At 38.3% G+C, this 18,677-nt stretch overlaps 1 protein-coding gene across 1 annotated transcript in view; it reads left to right on the forward strand.

Moving 5' to 3' along the window:
* LOC102197737 (ras-specific guanine nucleotide-releasing factor RalGPS1) overlaps nucleotides 1-18,677 on the forward strand; it is an 87,206-nt gene that overhangs the window by 11,696 nt on the left and 56,833 nt on the right. The window contains exons 2-4 of the mRNA XM_005753071.2: nucleotides 2,989-3,128; nucleotides 10,327-10,431; nucleotides 17,562-17,612. Of these exons, the coding sequence (XP_005753128.1) occupies nucleotides 3,072-3,128; nucleotides 10,327-10,431; nucleotides 17,562-17,612 (213 nt within the window). The 5' untranslated portion in view covers nucleotides 2,989-3,071. The remainder of the gene's footprint in view (nucleotides 1-2,988; nucleotides 3,129-10,326; nucleotides 10,432-17,561; nucleotides 17,613-18,677) is intronic.

An 18,677-nucleotide genomic window follows, 5' to 3' on the forward strand; every position in this document is an offset into this window, starting at 1 on the left:
ATTCATGGATTTTTTTTTCACATTCTGTCTCTCACAGTTGAAGTGTACCTCTGGTGCAAATTACTGACCTCTGTCATCATTTTAAGTGGGGGAACTTGTACAATCGGTGGCTGACTAAATAGTTTTTTGCCCCACTGTACAGGGATTTGATGTTTTTTTTCTAATTCCTGAATGTTTTTGTTTTCTTCTTTCTTTTTATGTGATGAGAAAGAAATTATTTTACCTCTCATCACAGCTTTCCCTGCTTCCCATAGAACAGAGGCTGAAGTTCCGGGAGCATCATTATAGTCTAAATATTCTTTTTTAAAATATTTAATAAAGTCTTCATCTTTAAGCAGTGATGTATTAAATCTCCAGTTTTTACTTGGCGTAGTATTATTCTTGTGCATTAGTGTTGACGATATAGGAGCATGACCGCTGACAGCTATAGGGTGAATCTCAGTATCTGAAATGTCACTCAGCAGTGAGCTGCTGACCAAAAAATAATCCAGATGAGAGTAGGAGTGATGGACATGTGAGAAAAAAGTATATTCCTTACTGTTGGGGTGAAGGGAGCGCCATGCATCGCAAAGACCAAAGTTGCTCATATACTGTTTGATTATATTTGTGGACTGCCAATTACGCCGAGTTCCTGCTGTATTGAGCCTACCCATTTCTCCATTTAGTCCAAGGTTGAGGTTACCTCCAAGAACAAGTGTGCCATCTAAGTGTTCAGAGAGTGCACTGAAAAAAACCGTGAAAGAATGAGGGATCATCAACATTTGGACCATATATACGTACAATACATAGCTTTTTTATCAAGTATAGATAATTTAATGATTAAGAATCTGCCCTTGTTTGTGCTCCTAAAAAAAATTGTACCTAGTATTATGGAAAACTTGGGTCCACTTGCTACATTTGCCAAACCTTCTATCAGGAACCTTGATGTTACTATTGACTCAGCTCTGACTTTGGACGCTCAGGTTAAATCTCTGGTCTGCTCCTGTTTTTATCACTTGAGAAACATTGTTAAGCTGAGTCCCATTGTATCGCGCTCCGAATTAGAAATTGTCATTCGTGCATTTGTTTCATCTCGTCTGGGTTATTGTAATTCTTTGTCTACTTGTTTATGTAAAGCCTCTTTGAAGCATCTGCAAGTTGTTCAGAATGCTGCTGCAAAGCTTCTGACCAAGTCTTCCAAGTACTCCCATGTCACACCCCTCCTGATTCAGCTGCACTGGCTCCCTATTAAATTCAGAATCCACTTTAAGGTTTTGACCTTGACTTTCAGGGCTCTGCATGGACAAGCACCAACATATATCAGTGAAATTTAACATCCATACATTCCCAGCAAGTCCCTGAGGTCATGTGATCAGGGTTTGCTGGTTGTCCAGCACACAAGGCTGAAAACAAAAGGCGACAAAGCTTTTTAAATGTGGCCCTCAGACTGTGGAACTCTCTCCCTTTGAGCATGAGATCTGTGGACTCAGTGGTCGCTTTTTTAAAAAAAATTTTAAAAAACAAAAAAATTCCAAACAAAACAAAACAGCTAAAAACTCATCTTTTTAAACTTTCTTTTGGTTGATTTTGATTTTTATGTTTTGGCTTCTGTGAAGCACTTTGTGATTTTTATCTTGAAAGGTGCTATATAAATAACATTTTACTTTACTATTTGCCCATTATGCAAACTGCGGGAGATCCAGACTTGGGTCTGTGATGTCCTTCAGGTAGCTCAGCACCATACGGGGCAGAGAATATTTCCTCTAATGTAGAAGGGAAAGAAAAGGAATATGCAAACATGGCGAAATCATTTAAAACGTGATTATCTTAACTGGACCTTCATTAATCCAGCAAAAATCTATGGCAAAAATTTCAGATGCTGGCCAAGGAGAAACAGAATGACAGAACATTGTCAGAATAATATTCTCCAAACGTAACATCCCAGTGCACTTCAGACTCATCAACACCCTTTGACAAAAACTGGCTCATCACAAGGGACAGACTCATACCGTAAGCGGTGAAATGTCTTCATGAACTAAAAAGAAGTTTGGTTTTAGGACCATCATAAAGTATTGTATCAGAAATAGGGAAAGGTTCCCTTTCATACAACTTGTACGTCTAAATGTCCAAATGTTTCAGTCTAGCCTTGATTTAAACTTTGATTACCATGCAGCTATAGAGATAGATTAGCCCTCTTCACAGAGCGGTGTTACCTGAGTAGAATGCATCAGTCAGCAGAGTAGAAGAATGGGTTGTCCATTTATTGTATATGTGTGTGTGTGGTTCTTAGAATTCTTGCGGGGCAAATATTTTATTTTCTAAAAAGAACACAAATGACTTCTGAGCTGTTGCTATGGTGTAGAGGTAAAGAAATGTTGTTAAATGCCAAACAAATGCATAGTAATAAGTAATAAGTAATGGTGTGGGGGAAAACTTTTGAAAGAACACCAGATCTCAATGGGGAAGAAATTATGCTTGATATCTATACTCCTATGGATTGGGTCATGTAAGGAATGAAAGGATGCCACATTGTTTGATCGATCTACAGAGGGGTGAATTCAAAGACGCCATGAGAGTTAAAGTTCAAAAGTCAAAGTGTTTGTGGTCAGTCTGAGGATTTCATGCTCCTAATGGCAGCCAGGGTGCTTTTGTCTAATATGTAGTGCTCTGTGTCCTTCGCATAACCATGGAGGGAAGCCAGACCATCACTTATCCACTTGCAAAGCGGTCATGCTGACACAGGGTCTTATTGGTTTTATGGTCAAGCAGAGAGTGTGTTCACTTTTCGCTCTACTCAAGGGCCTGCCCGTTTGCCTGCAGTGAACTCTGTCAGATTGAGGCAGTGTACAAAGTATGTGCCACCACTGGTCTGTGAGCCACTGTTGCTTGTGTCTTGTGTGGGTAGTAGAGCAGGCCAGTGGTGGACCTGGCCAACCTGGTATACAGGCATTTGAATACTGTTAAGATGGAAACAAAAACTCAAAGTTGCTTTATGTCTTCTGTTTGCAGGCATGGATGACAGGTTATGTGTGCCCCCCAGCTAAAGGCCTCAGTTGCCCTTACCTGTGCATCCATTCAATCCCTCTGTGAGCATGTATCGCAGGAACGGGCTGTCGGATGGTACTAGCATCAATTCAGTCACCTCAGAGGTAAGGACATGGTTCTACAGAGATTATTGTTTGTTTGTTTATTTTTGTTTTGTTTTTTAATAATCCCCAAGTACTGTTAAAGAGAGCAACATTTTTTTTAAACAAATCCAAACATGCTAGTTTTATAATGGATGCTTCCATTATTTTGCTTTGCACACAGAAACAAAATTATTTAAAAATAACCCCAAAAGCTACAAGGGTCAAAATTATTAGTGTCCCATGATGCTAATAGCCAGTTGTGTATCCTTTTTGCTAGATAACAGCCTGCAGTCTCCTAAAAGAAAATCCCAGCCCATTCTTCTTTGAGGAATCTCTTAAGCTCCTCTAGATTTGATGGTCTTCTGGCATGGACCTTGGCTTCTAATTCACCCAACAGATTTTTAGTAGGATTTATGTCAGGACTTTGTCCAGGGCTAAATCAGAGTTATCTTTATTTGTGCACACAAACAAGGGATTTGACTCTGTCCTCTCTGCATGCAACACAAGGCTTTGTGATACCTTTTCAAGTAACAGTTCAAACCCTTGCAAAACTTTATATATATATATATATTTAATACACACACACACACACACACACACTATATAAGTTTGTGTATATATAGTAGAGCTGGGCGATATGAGATTTTTTCATATCACGATATGTTTTTTTCATTTCAGGCGATAACGATATCTATCACGATATAAGCCAAATAACTATATTTGTAAGATTTAAATGTGCCGTTGTTCACAAGTAAAATGTGAAATAATCAGCAGCTTGTTTTTATTTAAATATTTATTTCCCATAATAAGTTCAACAGGGTAGATGTACTTAAGGAACATGAGACTTTTTCAGATAAATAAAGGCAAATATTGCAAACTACACAAAAGGCAGCCACTAAAGCGTTTAAGTTTCAAAATAGAACAAACAAAACAGACTAAATTGTCAATTCCACTTAGAAACAAAATATTAATTCTAAAAATAAATCTTAGTTTGTTTTACAGAAGAACATACAAAACTGAATAACTTTTGTCAATATCAAATAAACTGAGAACTAAAAGGAAATTCTCAATCTCTCCTTGTTGTATAGCTGAGCTTTTCAAACAGTTGTAACAGTTACTTTAGTCTGACAAAAGCCGAATGACGAATTAGCGCTTCCAGTCAGAGACTGAGGCTACGTCCACACGTACACGGGTATTTTTGAAAACGGAGATTTTCCGTTTTCGTTTTAAAAAATAATCCCGTCCACACATAAAGGCAGAAATGAAGGAAAATGCTGCTATGAACATGCCAAAGCAGCAGGTTGCGCTAGATTCCTAACCGTGCCAAAATGTTGGCCAATCAGAAGTCTAGAAGCCTCGGTGGGAAAAAGTAAACAAAGCTGGGGCATAGAAGCAGAACCGAGTCGTATGTGTGGAGGGACAGTAACTGTGTGTATATGTAAGCATTTAAACACTGCAGAGAGTAGAATTAACAGTAACAGAAATTCATTTCACCGAAACAATAACGTGGCGCACAGTATGACGCATGCACCAGTTTATTGTATTTCCAGACTTGCTTTCGGCACAATTTACAGTGCACGCTACTCTGTTTTTTGTCAGACTTGAAATAGCCGAAATACCTTCACACTACGGAACTTCTATGGCTCTTCCGTTTGACAATCTCTCCGGAGTTGGAACCATCATCTGTTTTCTCTTCGGTCACGCTCGGTTGATTTTTCTAGTCGGCACACTCATTTCCTCCATTACGCGCTGGCTCCATTACCCGCTGGCTGCTTCCCAAACAAACACACGTGCGGCTTGGCACTTGTGCTGTACGTAACAAGTCACGCGACGTGACGCTGCGGCTGTGATTGGTTCGGCTCTGCGCTACTTAATTTGGATTGGCTGACCTTTTTTTTTTTTTTTTTTTTTTTTGAGGACAAGAGCGGCGAAGTCTATCGCGATAGTTTAATTTCTCTATCGAGTAAAAGTTATATCGCGATACATATCGTTATCGTTCTATCGCCCAGCTCTAATCTAATATATAGTATACAAACTTGCAAAAGCTTGTATACTACATATAAATATGGAAGAAATACCTCAGATTTAACTTCATTTTTACAAGCTTTGAGCATCAAGTTAAAGCACCTCATTGCTCAGCAATGGTTTGTGTAATGGCTCAATTTCTTTTAAAAAAAGGTCAGTTTTTCAGAGGGCTTAATAATAATGACACTGGTAATTTTAGTTGGATTTCTGAAATATTTCTACTACAGGTGCAAATAGAAATAATTGGTGCTTTCTAAAGAAAAATAGTATGTTTAGAATTGCTATGTTGAAAATCCCTGGTTTTGTGTAGAAAAACTTTCATACGGGGGGTTAATACACGGGATGGGAGAAAACATGATGCCCTAAACATTATCTTATGCGTGCTGTCTCTGAAATATAAAATGTATCCAACATTGTACTTTGTAGTACAAAGCTGGTGGGTTTATTTGTTTGTTTGTGTTTAATGTGAGTATTCAGTTTATATTTTGTATGTATTTTGTATTTGATATTTATATCAAAATGTCATATTATGAAATTGTTGTTATAACAATGCCATACATTTGCTGCTGTGTATGAATAACAACAAAATAAGCCCGGGCATGTCTGAGCGTCAGAGGTCGTCAGAGGTGCACATCCCCCTGCCAATGACTTTTGAATACCTAAAAATGGATGTACTTCAGAAAACTCCAAAGAAGCTGAATATTTTGCAAAATATAACAAACAAAAAACAAAACAAAACTGTTCCTGCTAAATGTGGAATGTGGGAAAACCAATGACTGTAGAAAACAGTCAGAAAACTGTTTTCTACAGTCATTGGAGAAAAAAAAATGTGGAAAACAAATGTTTTTCACTACTTGAGGCTGTTAAGTACAACCAGGCTATGACGGACGAGATGTTAGCAGCTGGTGATGAACAACTTATATTTTAAATAAATTACTGAACTACTTGCCAGTTGTACTCCGTATGACAGGAAGAATAAATAGTGGATGGAAGTTACCGATATTGTTACCTGGTAGAAAAACGGGGCATTAAGCAGCTGGTTAAAAAGCTCGACCCAAGAACGTTCCAGGTTGAAAATATTTTTCAGTTTTATTATGTGACATTATTGTGCAGTTCCTGCAAAGTTGCTTGGTTAATGTTAAAGTGTTAAGCAGTTATTTGAGATATTTATTTAAAAAGTTTTCCAGGGAAAACTGCCTGGAAAACATTTTCGTGCCTGCATTTGGCTTGGTGTGACTGGATATATCGCCGTGTCACTACTATTGCATTATAATGCATTGCACAGCATATTAAAAGGCAGTAGGTATTATTGAATCGCTAATTCAGTTCAGTTCAATTTTCTTTCTTTTTTTCCTTTTTTAATTCAAATTATGTTGTTTTCATTCAACTTCCGTTGTTTTCATTCAAATTTCGTTGTTTTCATTCAAATTCTGGTCTGTTCATTCTTATTCCGTTGTTTTCATTCAAATTGCATTTTTTGTTCTCAAATTCCGTTCTTTTCATTCTAATTCTACTCTTGTTATTCAGATTCTATTGTTTGTTTTAGAATTCTGTGGCTTTAATTCAAACTCTGTTCTACACATTCTAATTCTGTTGTTTTCATGCAAATTCTTTGGTTTTTGATCAAATTCTGTTCTTTTAACATATAGCACCAAATCACAACAACAGTTGCCTGGAGGCGCTGTTTATTGTAAGGTGAAGACCCACAACAATACAGAGAAAACTTAAACAATCATATGCCCCCCCCCCATGATATTATATTTGATATTATACAAATATACTGACAGCTGGAAATCTGCAATTCTAATGTGATTACAACCTTTTGAATCAGTGAATACAAGTGCTCAATTGCTCAAACCGCTTACTTGCTTTTGCGACGCTTCTCTCCGGAAACATGTCGCAAAACTATAACTGTAACTAAAGGAGGGTGAAGGAGGGTTGGGGGGTGGTAGGAACAGGCGTGAAGGCCAGCCAGCCAGTCAGGAAGCAGAAGACCAAGTGGTGTTCTTCCTTGCTGCCCTCTGGTAAGTTTCCTTCAAACCAGAGTCTTCCACAACAGATAGAGAAACACTGCTTTTATGCTTTATGGCTTATTGTCTATTTTCTATTATTTGACCTATTCTTATTGATAGCTTATTGATGGCTTATGTCTCATGTGATTCAGTTACATCAAGCACTGAATTTTGTTACTACACTATACATGATACACACTTCTACACCTTTATTTCTAGATAGATAGATTTTCCACAGCTTAAACAAATGTATGCATGTTTCCAAGTTCCTTTCTGGATCACTAGAAATCAAACTATCTATTCAGCCATCTTCAACCATCACTGGCTCTGTGGAAGTAGAAAAACACATTATTTTAGACACTTTGAGACCAACTTGTGGTCTTGTTGGTTCCACATCATCTGCACTGTACTAACTATGGTTCTTTGTTTCTCAGATTCTCCACCCATCTTGCTCAGCCATCTACTGACCAGTGAGACATTTATCATGCTTTATAACCAAGCACCTACCTGCTTTCCCACTGCTTTCCAAGCCCACTCCCTGTACTCTCAGCTGTTTGAACACTTTATAAATAAAACTGAATTAAGTATTTAACATACATGTGGATTTGGAGAAGGCATTCGACCGTGTCCCTCAGGGGGTCCTGTGGGGGGTACCCCGGGAGTATGGGGTGTCTGGTGTTCCCCCGGACAAGCTGGAGGAGGTGGCTGGGGAGAGGGAGGTCTGGGCTTCTCTGCTTGGGCTGCTGCCCCCGCGACCCGGCCCTGGATAAGCGGAAGAAAATGGATGGATGGATTTAACATATGTTTGTGTTGTTTATGAATACAAATAACTAAAACAAACACTAAACATATAGATATATCTGTATTATAATTTAATGTGTTACCATATTCTTTCATGGCATATTTCAAGTCCTCGGGCGCTTGGATCAGAAACACTCTGTTGCTGTTGGTTAATATCATGTGATTAAACTAAAAGAAGAATCACTCTTGGACACATTATTTGCTCACTTGTATTAAGGTAAATAATACAATATAATTAATAACAAATATAACAATAATGATAAACCACTGGTGATAGTCAGTTTTTTTTTTTTTTTGTTTTTTTTTTAAACCATGTCACTTCTAATGACCAGTGTCTTTTAGTTTTGTTTTTAAAGCCTTTATCTGTTGAGTTTGGTGATGTATCATACAAATGTTGTTATAAATGTTTAATAGTGTAAAGATGTACCCATAGACTGACCAATACTGTGTAATATTGCTGATAAGGCCAACAGGAGGAACCAAATAATCTTGTAACTGAGAACTGTAAAGATACCTTAATTCCCAGACAATTTCTGTATTCATGTCACTTTTTTCTAATTTCTCATTTAGAGAAATTTAAAAAATTTTGTGCCTCTTTTGTCTTCTGTATCGTGAGACCCGAAAATTATGTCAAATTGGCATTGTAAAGGTTTTCTCACTTCCTAATATGCATCTAGATACACAAGTACAATACTTTACTGAATTTCCTGGAGGAATCCACCCGAGGGATTAATAAAGTCCTATCTAATCTAGTTTAAGTATGTTTTTGTTTGTTTTTATTTAATTATGTGATCTAACTTTCTCCCTTTGTGTGGCAAAAAACAATGTATATGTGTATATCATTATCGTCAAGGACCAGCCAAGGTCCAGTCAAGAATCAACCACAATGTCCCTAATTCAGTAACTGCCGGGGCCTGGAGGTTAGAGTTGTGTGGTGTGAGGAGCTGAAGGAGGTGCACAGGCAGAAGGCTGTACAAGCAGACTGTTGGGAAGAAAACACCATAAATTAACTTCTGCTTAACTTGCAAAGCTTTGGGCATCGGGTCCTTCTGTTACAGTGTATCTGCCCCACGTTCAGCCTGGTTCTGCTGGAAATTTCTTACTGTTTCAAGGGAGATTTTTCTTCCCACCACTACCAAATGCTTGCTCATATGAGGTTGTTTCTCCCAATATTTGTAGGATCTTTATCTTGCCAGTATAAATACAATTTAATTAGATGGAAATAGCTTTGTGGTGTCTTGTTGGGTTGTGTTTGAAACAATTCCGTAGTTGCCGTAGTAGTGTTCAATATAGTCCTCTAGTCGTTTTCTCCAGTATACGAAGTATGCATTTTGATACCTGTCAGCTGGATTCTTTATAGTAGAGTAAAAATCCAGTGTTTAAAGTGTGCCTCATTGTGCCGTGCATTATGAGTGATGCATGCTGTTGAGAATTCATGACAACTACTGCAATAAAAATTTTAAATCTACACACACGCCAATTTCAAGTGGCACCTTTAAAAAATATTTAGTTAAGAAATTTGTGGCATTTTCAGTACTTATTTTACTCACTGGTTGAGAATGACCAAAAGCAATAAGCCTAAGCTTAAGTGCCAAACTCCACCTTCATTTTTCATTAATATTTTAATACCCCCTGTGAATCTAGACTGTTATTCTTGTCACAATGTGGGTTTGTGTTTCTGAGCTCATTAACAAATTATTTTCTACATTTGAAGAAAGTTCTAAACTCAGAGGACATGGCCTTATTCGAAATTTCAATGCTGCTCTTGGGTGGCTCAATAATTATATAAATCACAGAGAAAAGTTTATTATTTTATTTGTTTAAGCATCAGAAGTACTTTCTTCGACAGAGCATCAAGTTTTACTCATCATATGATTTGTGTTGATAATATATTTGTAAATACTTCTTTAAAAAATATGAACATTAATAATATTGATATGCAAAAATGTACTGCACATGTACTGTATCAGAATCAGAATACTTTATTGATCTCTATACCTGTATATATTTATAGTGGATAATTGAGGATAATTTGGGGGGCATTTCCACTGCAATCTGTGTCTACTGAAGAATGTAAAGAGAACTATTGGTATTGTTGTAAAGGAGTATTTAATCTGATGGTAATTTTGGTATCAATTATTATGTATTAATTTTTGACATTCCTAACCAAAGTCACTACTTTTTTCATTGTTACTGTGAAACAGTGAAGAAACAGCTTACCACACAAGTATGGCTGGCAGCAAATCACAATTGCCTAATCTGGCACAGTAAAACGTAAAATATTTTAGTTACAAATCAGAGGATTGTCTTGCATGAATTGTGACACTATTGTATCTTGAGTTATTCTGTGATAAATTGATGGTGAAATTTGTTTCTTTCAGGCCAGCAGCAGCTCTGACTCTCTGCAAGGACCTTATGTGAACTACGCCAAGAGCTACGATGCGGTCGTCTTTGATGTGCTTAAGGTGACGCCTGAGGAGTTTGCTGTAAGTATGTTGAGTGTAATTTAATTGAAAAAAATTATATATAACAGAAAGAGTCATCTCTTTTGGTCATCTTGTCTTGACCTGGTCAAAAGTGGGTGGATCTGAAGGAAAGGAATACAGAATGAACAGTAAAGACTAACCCTTTTATCCTGGTTAATTTATTTTCATAATTGCTGGAAGCAAAAGTCGTTGAAATTAAAATCCAAGCCCTAAATCAAACATGATTGTGATATATTTTATTTTCCAAACTCTTTTGGTACACTGGATTTTTCAAGCATCCTGCTATGGACTAAGTGATATGCTGGAAACAAAGTAGAACAGCTGTGCCATGTTAACATAAATACATTTAAAATAGGACAAAACATGCTTTTCCGTTAAAGTTTTCATTATTAATTAAGGTTTTCAAAAATAATACAAATAAATAAATGAATAAAAACATCATGTAGGTACTGTACAATTACAGGTAAAAAGCTATCCAAACCTATCTGGCACTGTGTTGAAAAAAGTAATTCCCTCCCTAAATCTCCTTGTGCCACCCTTTGGAGCAACAACTGCAGTCAGGTATTTACAATAACTGGTCAGGAGTCTTACACATTGCTGTGAAGGAATTTTAGCTCACTCATCTTAGCAGAATTGTTATACTTTAGCCACTTTAGAAGGTTTTCAAGCATTATCAGCCCGTTTATGGTCATGCCTAAGCATCTCAACTGGATTAAACTCAGGACTTTGGCTAGGTCACTCATAAACCTCTATTTGATTTTTTTTAAATTAAGTAATTCATTATTTTGGAGCCATTCAGAGGTAGATTTAGTGATATGCTCCGAATCATTTTCTGGATGAAAATGATGCTTCAGGGTATAAACTGATAGGTGGACATTGTCTTTCAGGATGTTCTGGTAGAGAGCAGAATTCATGGTTTCATCAGTTAAGGCAAGTCATCCAACAAAGGTGCAGCAAAGCAGCCCCAGAACCATCACACTACCACCACCATGTTTTACTGTTGGTATGATGATCTTTTCATGACATGCTCTTAGTTTCATGCCAAATGTAATGGGTCACAAACCTTCCAGAAAGTTAAGCTTTTGTCTTGTTAGTCTACAGAATATTTTCCCAAAAGTCTTTGGTTTTGTCAAGATGTTTTTTAGAAAATGTGAGACAAACTTTTGTGTTTGTGGTCACTTGTGGTTTTTCACTTTGGATGACATGGATGACATCTTTGCTTGGTCTCTTTGTTACTGTTTGATTCATGAAGACTGACCTTAACCGAGGCATTTGAAGCCTGCGGTTCTTTAAATGTTATTCTAGGTGCTTTGGTAACCTCTTGAATCACTAATGTAGTCTTAGAATAATTTTAGTAGGCCAACAACTGTTCCAAGATTTTTCCATTTGTGAATAAGGAATACCTCCTGTACACCCACCACCCACCTGCTGGGCGGCGGTCAAGGTTGGAAGCCCTGGGAGACTGATCCCCCCAGCTATTGAGGCTGGTAATTGGGACATGGAACGTCGCCTCTCTGGTGGGTAAGGAGCCTTAGCTAGTGCCTGGTCAATACTAGCTTGATATAATCAGGCTTGCCTCAATGCATGGTGAGGGCTCTGGAAGTCTTCAGGAGACTGGATGGACTCTGTTCCAGCCTGGACTTCCCCTTCGTAAGAGGTGGCAAGCTGGGGTGGGTATCCTTGTATCCCGTCGCCTTGATGCCGCTACTTTTGGTGTTTTCTCCATTGGGCCGAGAAGGTTGTTTCCCTGTATCTTCAGGCCAAGGAATGAGTCCTGACTGTCATTTGTGCTTATGTGCAGAATGATGGTTCAGAGTATTCAGCCTTCTTGGCGTTGCTGGGTGGGGTTATTGACTGTATTCCATTTGGGAGGAATAGACTTCCTGATTTGAACCTCAGTGGTTTTCTCTTATTGGACTTTGTCAATAATGAACACAATATTTGAACATAAAGATGTCAATAAGTGCACGTGGCACTAGATCTCTGGCCATAATGTTCTGGACACTTAGATGAAGGAGGAGCTGAACCGTCAGCTGATCACCACATGTGGTGAGTTGGATCAGGTGGCAAGGGAGGACGCTGGACAGACATGGCACACCAAAACATATAGCGAAGGTGCATTGGGAACACCTGGCAGAAGCCCCTGACCACAAGATGTTCAACTCTCACCTCTGGCAGAACTTTAATAGTGTTCTGAGGAAGGCTGAGGACATTGAGTCTGAATGGCAAAGTCACTCAGGTAGTTAACAGGGTTTTAACAGTTTTGCAATTTTCATTAGTTTTTTTATTTAGTTTTGACTTCAGATTTTCAATTTTATATCAGTTTTAATTAGTTTTTACCAATTGTTTGCTAGTTTAGTTTAGTTTTTGTTTTTTTGAAAATCCTTAGTTTCAGTTTAGTTTTGATTAGTTTCAGTTATAGTTTTAGTTGTGTTTGCAATAATTAAGTGTAACAAAATCCCAGTTTCATCATATCAGTCATTCTCTTCTGCTTATCCTTGGGTATGTTGCTATTCCAGCTACCATACCCTGCACCCTGCACAGGTCGCCTGTCTGTCGCAGGGCTAACACGCAGAGACAGACAACTCACATTCCCACCTATGGGTTCTTTAAATAAATAAATAAATAAAGGCAGATGAACAACCATTGATACCAGGCAACTATAAAATGTATATCTTGGCCCCAATGAGACTATTAACTCGTTCATAATTTTGGTTCAAGTGAATTGATAAACTTTTTGAAGGCAATTGACTCACACAGTTATGTAGATATCCCAGTCCTGTTGTCTCGGGATGCATCACGCTGCCTTGCCTAGGGTTAGCGTCTGTTTCTGGGGATGAGGGTTGAGTGTGCTCCCTTCTCAGGGTAAGCTAGGTTAGCCTTCTTGTGTGAGCTTTTCAAGTGCACTTTAAGGTTTGTGGGATTTTTTTCCCTTTAGAAATGTCCCTCATAATTTGTCTCTTTCCACTACAAGACACTTGCTTTATCCAAAACACAGTCATATTCAAAATAATCCCAAATTGGACTCTGGCGCTTTCTCCCGACTTTTCCTGACATGATTCTGCGCGTGGACGGAGCAGCAACACAGACTACTCGACTAACGTACTGGCCACCTGCTGGCATAATTAGACAGCAAGAAAAAAAATCTGGAAACTAAACTTCATTTTCACCCTTGACTATTATATGACACGCACACATCAATGAAAGCTAAACACATTTTTGCTATAAATTCAGTTAATTTTAGTTAGTTTTGTGAGCACACATTACAGTTTTAGTTAGTTTTCCTTTTTTTGTTTTTATTTTTATTTCCATTAATGAAAATGTTTTTTCACTTCTAGTTTTCGTTATTTCGTTAGTTTTCGTTAACGATAATAACCTTGGTAGTTAAACAACACCTTGGTGGCCGTGGTGAATGAAATTCACCCTAAATTCCTGAATTCTCTGGATGTTATAGGGCTGTATTGCTGGACACACCTCTGCAGCGCTTGTGGCAATCTGGGCCATTGACTAAGGTGGTGGTTCCAATCTTTAAGAATGGTGTGTTCCTACATGTGTTTTATAGACTTGTAAAAGGAATTCGACCATATCCCTCAGGGTATCCCGTGGGGGGTGGTGCTGGAGTATACGGTGTTTGGCCCATTGTTATGAGCCATTCGGTCCCTGTACAGCTGCAGTGAGAGCTTTGTCCACATTGCTGGCAATAAGTCTAACTCATTTCTAGTGGGTATTGAACTCCACCAGAGTTGCCCTTTTTCATCAATTCTGTTTATAATTTTTATAAACAGAATATCTAGGTGTGTAGCCAACCGGTGAAAGGCATCTGCCTTGGTGACCTCAGAATCTCATCTCTGTTTTTGCAGATGATGTAGTCCTATTCGTTTCATCAGGTCGTGGTCTCTATCTTACACTGGAGCAGTTCTCAGCAGAGTGTGAAGTGGCTGGTGTGAGAATTAGAAACTCAAAGTCTGAGGCCATGGTCTTCAGCCAGAAAAGGGTGGAGTGGAGTGCCCACTCTGGGTCAGAGACATTGCTGTTCCAAGTAGAGGAGTTTAAGTAGCTTGGAGTCTTGTTCATGTGTGAGGGGAGAGATGGACTGGGGCTGAGGCTGCAGTTATGCACATGCTACACCAGTCCTAGTCCGCCACGGAGAAGAGAGACAGGAGCGTAAAAGCGAAGTTGTCGTGTTATTGGTCAACCTATGTTCACACTCTCACCAGTGGTCACAGGCTTTGGTAGTAACCTAACGAACAGGGCTGTGGATAGAAACGGTAAGCTTTCTCCTCACCCTATTTCTCCTTTAGAGATGAGGGGTTCAGCCATCAGAGAGAGGATCAAAGTAGAGATACTACTCCTCCACATCGAAAAGTGCCACTTGAGCTGGTTTGGGCATTTGACTAGGATACTGCTTCCACTCTGCAGCTTTGCTTGCCTTATCTCAGCATTCTATTAAATAAAAGAAGCAAGACTAGACAGTTATTAGTAGCAGCACCAATCAGCCCCAACTAGAACTGCCCCGAACCCATTGCATCACCCCTCGTCTGCAGCTGAAATACCTGTGTTAAAAAAAATACTCCAGTTAAAGTTGAAGCATTGATTTAACCTCTTTCCTCAAGTAAAAGTGAACAAGTACAGTCTCTGTAATCTACTCAAAGTAAGAAAGTTAAAAGTATAATCTGTTTTTATGCACAGACAACTGGACATTCTGCTTTATTAATATACTTATATATATAAGTATGATATTAGTACATGAGAATTCAAATGTTTTTTGAATCTAAATTCTAATTCTAATGAATGTACTCAGTTTGAATCTGTTATTCAAAGCAGATTTAAAAAAAAAGAATAAAAACAAAAAAAAAGTCTTCTGTTGCCTCCACTACGAAATAGAAACAGTGAACGGTTACAGTGAGATTTAGCAGGTGGGGCAAGACTAAGGTCTTTAGTAGTGGCACAGCTTGGAGAAAATACGAACAGCTTACAATAATTTATATTGTGAGCTCCAATAGGTTTTCTTAGTAGAGAAGCTGTTATCAGCTGACCTGTTGCTGTTTGTGAATTTTCACAACTGAATTCAACAAGATCTAAGAAGCTGTGTGACAGCTATCTGTGCTGAGTTCCATTTCCTACACCTGTTGGTTAGGAAATGGAACTCATTATGTTGTTATGTATGTTGTTGTATGCTGTTGCATACAACAATTCACTCATTATGTTGTTATGTATGTTGTTGTATGCTGTTGCATACAACAACATACATAACAACATAATGAGTGAATTCAGTGAAAGAATCTAAGCGTCATCAGTTTAAATGTAAATTAATCTCTGCTACCTAACACTGACCATCACAGCCACTGTGTATCAGTCCAACACAGTTTTTCAATGTGAATTCACTACATTAAAGCTAAGCTAATCCTGCAAAAAAGTACCCAGAATTTTAATGCAACATTACATGTAATCTTTAAATCTGCAGTTTATGTGTTAAGTGTCACTGAGGAGTCCTTACCTTTAAATGTACCCTCTCTTCTTCCCCTTCTCTCCTGTCTTTTCTTATGTTTCTCCATCTCTCAGTGAAGTTTACTCATTTTTTTTCTCTCTCTGGACCTTTAGCAGCTGGACCTTTAGTTAGCAAAACACTGTGTGACAAACTGCGCACGAACAGTCCATGTCTTTGCTGATATTTGTTGAGCTGATAGAGATGTTGTAGAAACTGTCATGTAGAAATGTTACTCTCTTTATGCCTATTCTTCTTCTGTAGCACTAGCTATACAGTTAGGTCCATAAATATTTGGACAGAGACAACTTTTTTCCTCATTTTGGTTCTCTAAATTACCACAATGAATTTTAAATGAAACATCTTCGACTCCAGTTAAACTGCCGACCTTCGGCTTTAATTCAGTGGGTTGAACAAAAAGACTGCATAAAAATGTGATGACCTAGAGCATTTTCTAACACAATTCCTTCATTTCAGGTGCTCAAAAATAATTGGACAAATTAGATAACTGAAAATAAAATGTTCATTTCTAATACTTGGTTGAAAACCCATTTGTTGCCAGTGACAGCATGAAGTATTGAACTCATGGACATCACCAGATGGTGGGTTTCCTCCTTTTTAAAGCTTCGCCTGTTTGTAGACCTTTTTGTCCGAAGTTTACTCTTCAAAATGCATGCTCAGTTGCGTTAAGATCAGGTGACTAACTTGACCATTTAAGAATATTCCACTTCTTTGCTTTAATAAACTCCTGGGTTGCTTTGGCTGTATGTTTTGCATCAGTATCCATCTGTATCAGGAAATGCCACCCAATCAATTTGACTGCATTTTGCTGCAGACAGTATTTCCCTGAACAACTAAGAATTAGTTCGGCTGCTTCTGTTTTGTGTCACATCATCAATAAATGGTAGTGTCCCAGTGCCACTGGCAGCCACGCACGTCCAAACCATCACACTACCTCTGATGTGGTATGCTTTGGATCATGAGCTGCAGTCTTCTCTTTATGGTAGACTTGTATATTGATTCGTCTACCTCCTTGGCTGTTTTGAAGGGGTCTCTCTTCATTATGGAAATGATTCTCCGATCATCCACCGCTGTTGTCTTCCGTGGACGTCCAGGACGTCTTTTTGCATTGCTGAGTTCAACAGTGCTTTCCTTCTTTCTCAGGATGTACTGAGAACTGTAGATTTTTCCACTCCTAATGATGTGGCAGTTTCTCTGATGATTTTTTTTCTTTTCTGTTTTCGCTGCTTAAGGATGGCTTGTTTTACCTGCAGGGAGAACTCCTTTGACAGCGCGTTGTCCATTCACAGCACAATCTTCCAAATCTATCAACTGCAAGCACCACACCTCAAAACAATTACAGGGCTTTTATCTGCTTAATTGGCAATGACATAATAAAGGAATTGCCCATACCTGCCCATAAAATAGCCTTTAATGTTCAATTATTTGCAATTACTTTTGGTCTCTTTAAAAAGAGGGTGGCACATGTTAAGGAGGTGAAACTCCTAAACCCTTTATCCAGTTGAATGTGGATACCCTCAAATGAAAGCCAAGAGTCTAAACATTATGTCCATGTCCATTATATAATTTGGACTTGGTGTGTGTGTGTGTATATGTCTATGTAACTTTTTTTTTTTTCTTTCAGAGTCAAATCACCCTGATGGATGCACCAGTGTTTAAAGCCATACAACCAGAGGTAAGAAATGCTTGTGATGTTAAAGTGGTGGGTAGTCTTCTAAAAATCATTTCACAGTTTAATTCTCAATGCCAACTGTGGAGTGTCATAAGCCTAATAGTTGATTATTACTGAATTCTTCAAGCAGTTTCTGATTAATTTCTATGAGCTTAGATGTATAACAGTCCCATGGAATATGAACACTGTTCTTAGGCAATATGATTATGATTGCTAAATGGTATCACCTATACAGTGGCAATAACAGTGCACTCAGTGGTGTGACTCTTGGCCAGACAAACCTTTACTGCGCTTCATTGAAAGCCATCTTTCTCTACCATTAAAAAAAAAAGGTGAAAAACCAAAATGCAGGATTCCCCTCAGAGAGCTACTCCTCCTCATTCACTGATTACAAGTATTTCTGCTCAAGATGGTCTTCACAGCTGCTCCAGTCAGCTGAACCTGGATTGTCCTCCATGTTTGGAAATGCTGCTTAGCCTGCATTAGTCAGTAAACTTCCTTTCACTGTTCCTGGCTGAAAAATCTCGAAGCATCAGTGTCTTCAGATGCTATGTGCCAGGAGGATTACCGGGGAGAGAAATGGAAAGAAATTGAGATTTGGAATTGGGTCGGGATGAAATCCCCTAATTACGTAATTGTACACAAATCTGTTCTTCTAAAATGGCACCCCAAGTAGTTTTATCTCTAAATGTCAGTCAGAAAGTTATGACTTTGCAGCCATGGGTTTCACATCTGTCAGTGGTAGGTGTACAATAAAGCCCATCCAACATGTGTTCAGGCTTCCCCCAAATGTCACTTGAATCAGGTTCAAACAATTCATTCCTTTTTTAACCAAACAAAAGCACATATGTACTTCTGTTGTTTTTGTTGTGTTTTGTTTACCTCAATTTAATAATTTCTAACATTTGTATTATCTTGGCTTTTTAATATTGTGTTGACGGATTGAAATGCAAAAGGATTACCATGAGTGTGTGGAGCAAAGCATATGCTTTTTGTTGTAGATATTATGCATTTGTAAGATATTTGTTGATAGATTTTGACATGGCAGTAAGTTATTAAGGACTGAAT

The sequence above is a fragment of the Pundamilia nyererei genome, unplaced genomic scaffold, assembly GCF_000239375.1.
Source record: "Pundamilia nyererei isolate P.nyererei 1_Seehausen unplaced genomic scaffold, PunNye1.0 scaffold00398, whole genome shotgun sequence".
NCBI classification, from domain to species: domain Eukaryota; kingdom Metazoa; phylum Chordata; class Actinopteri; order Cichliformes; family Cichlidae; genus Pundamilia; species Pundamilia nyererei.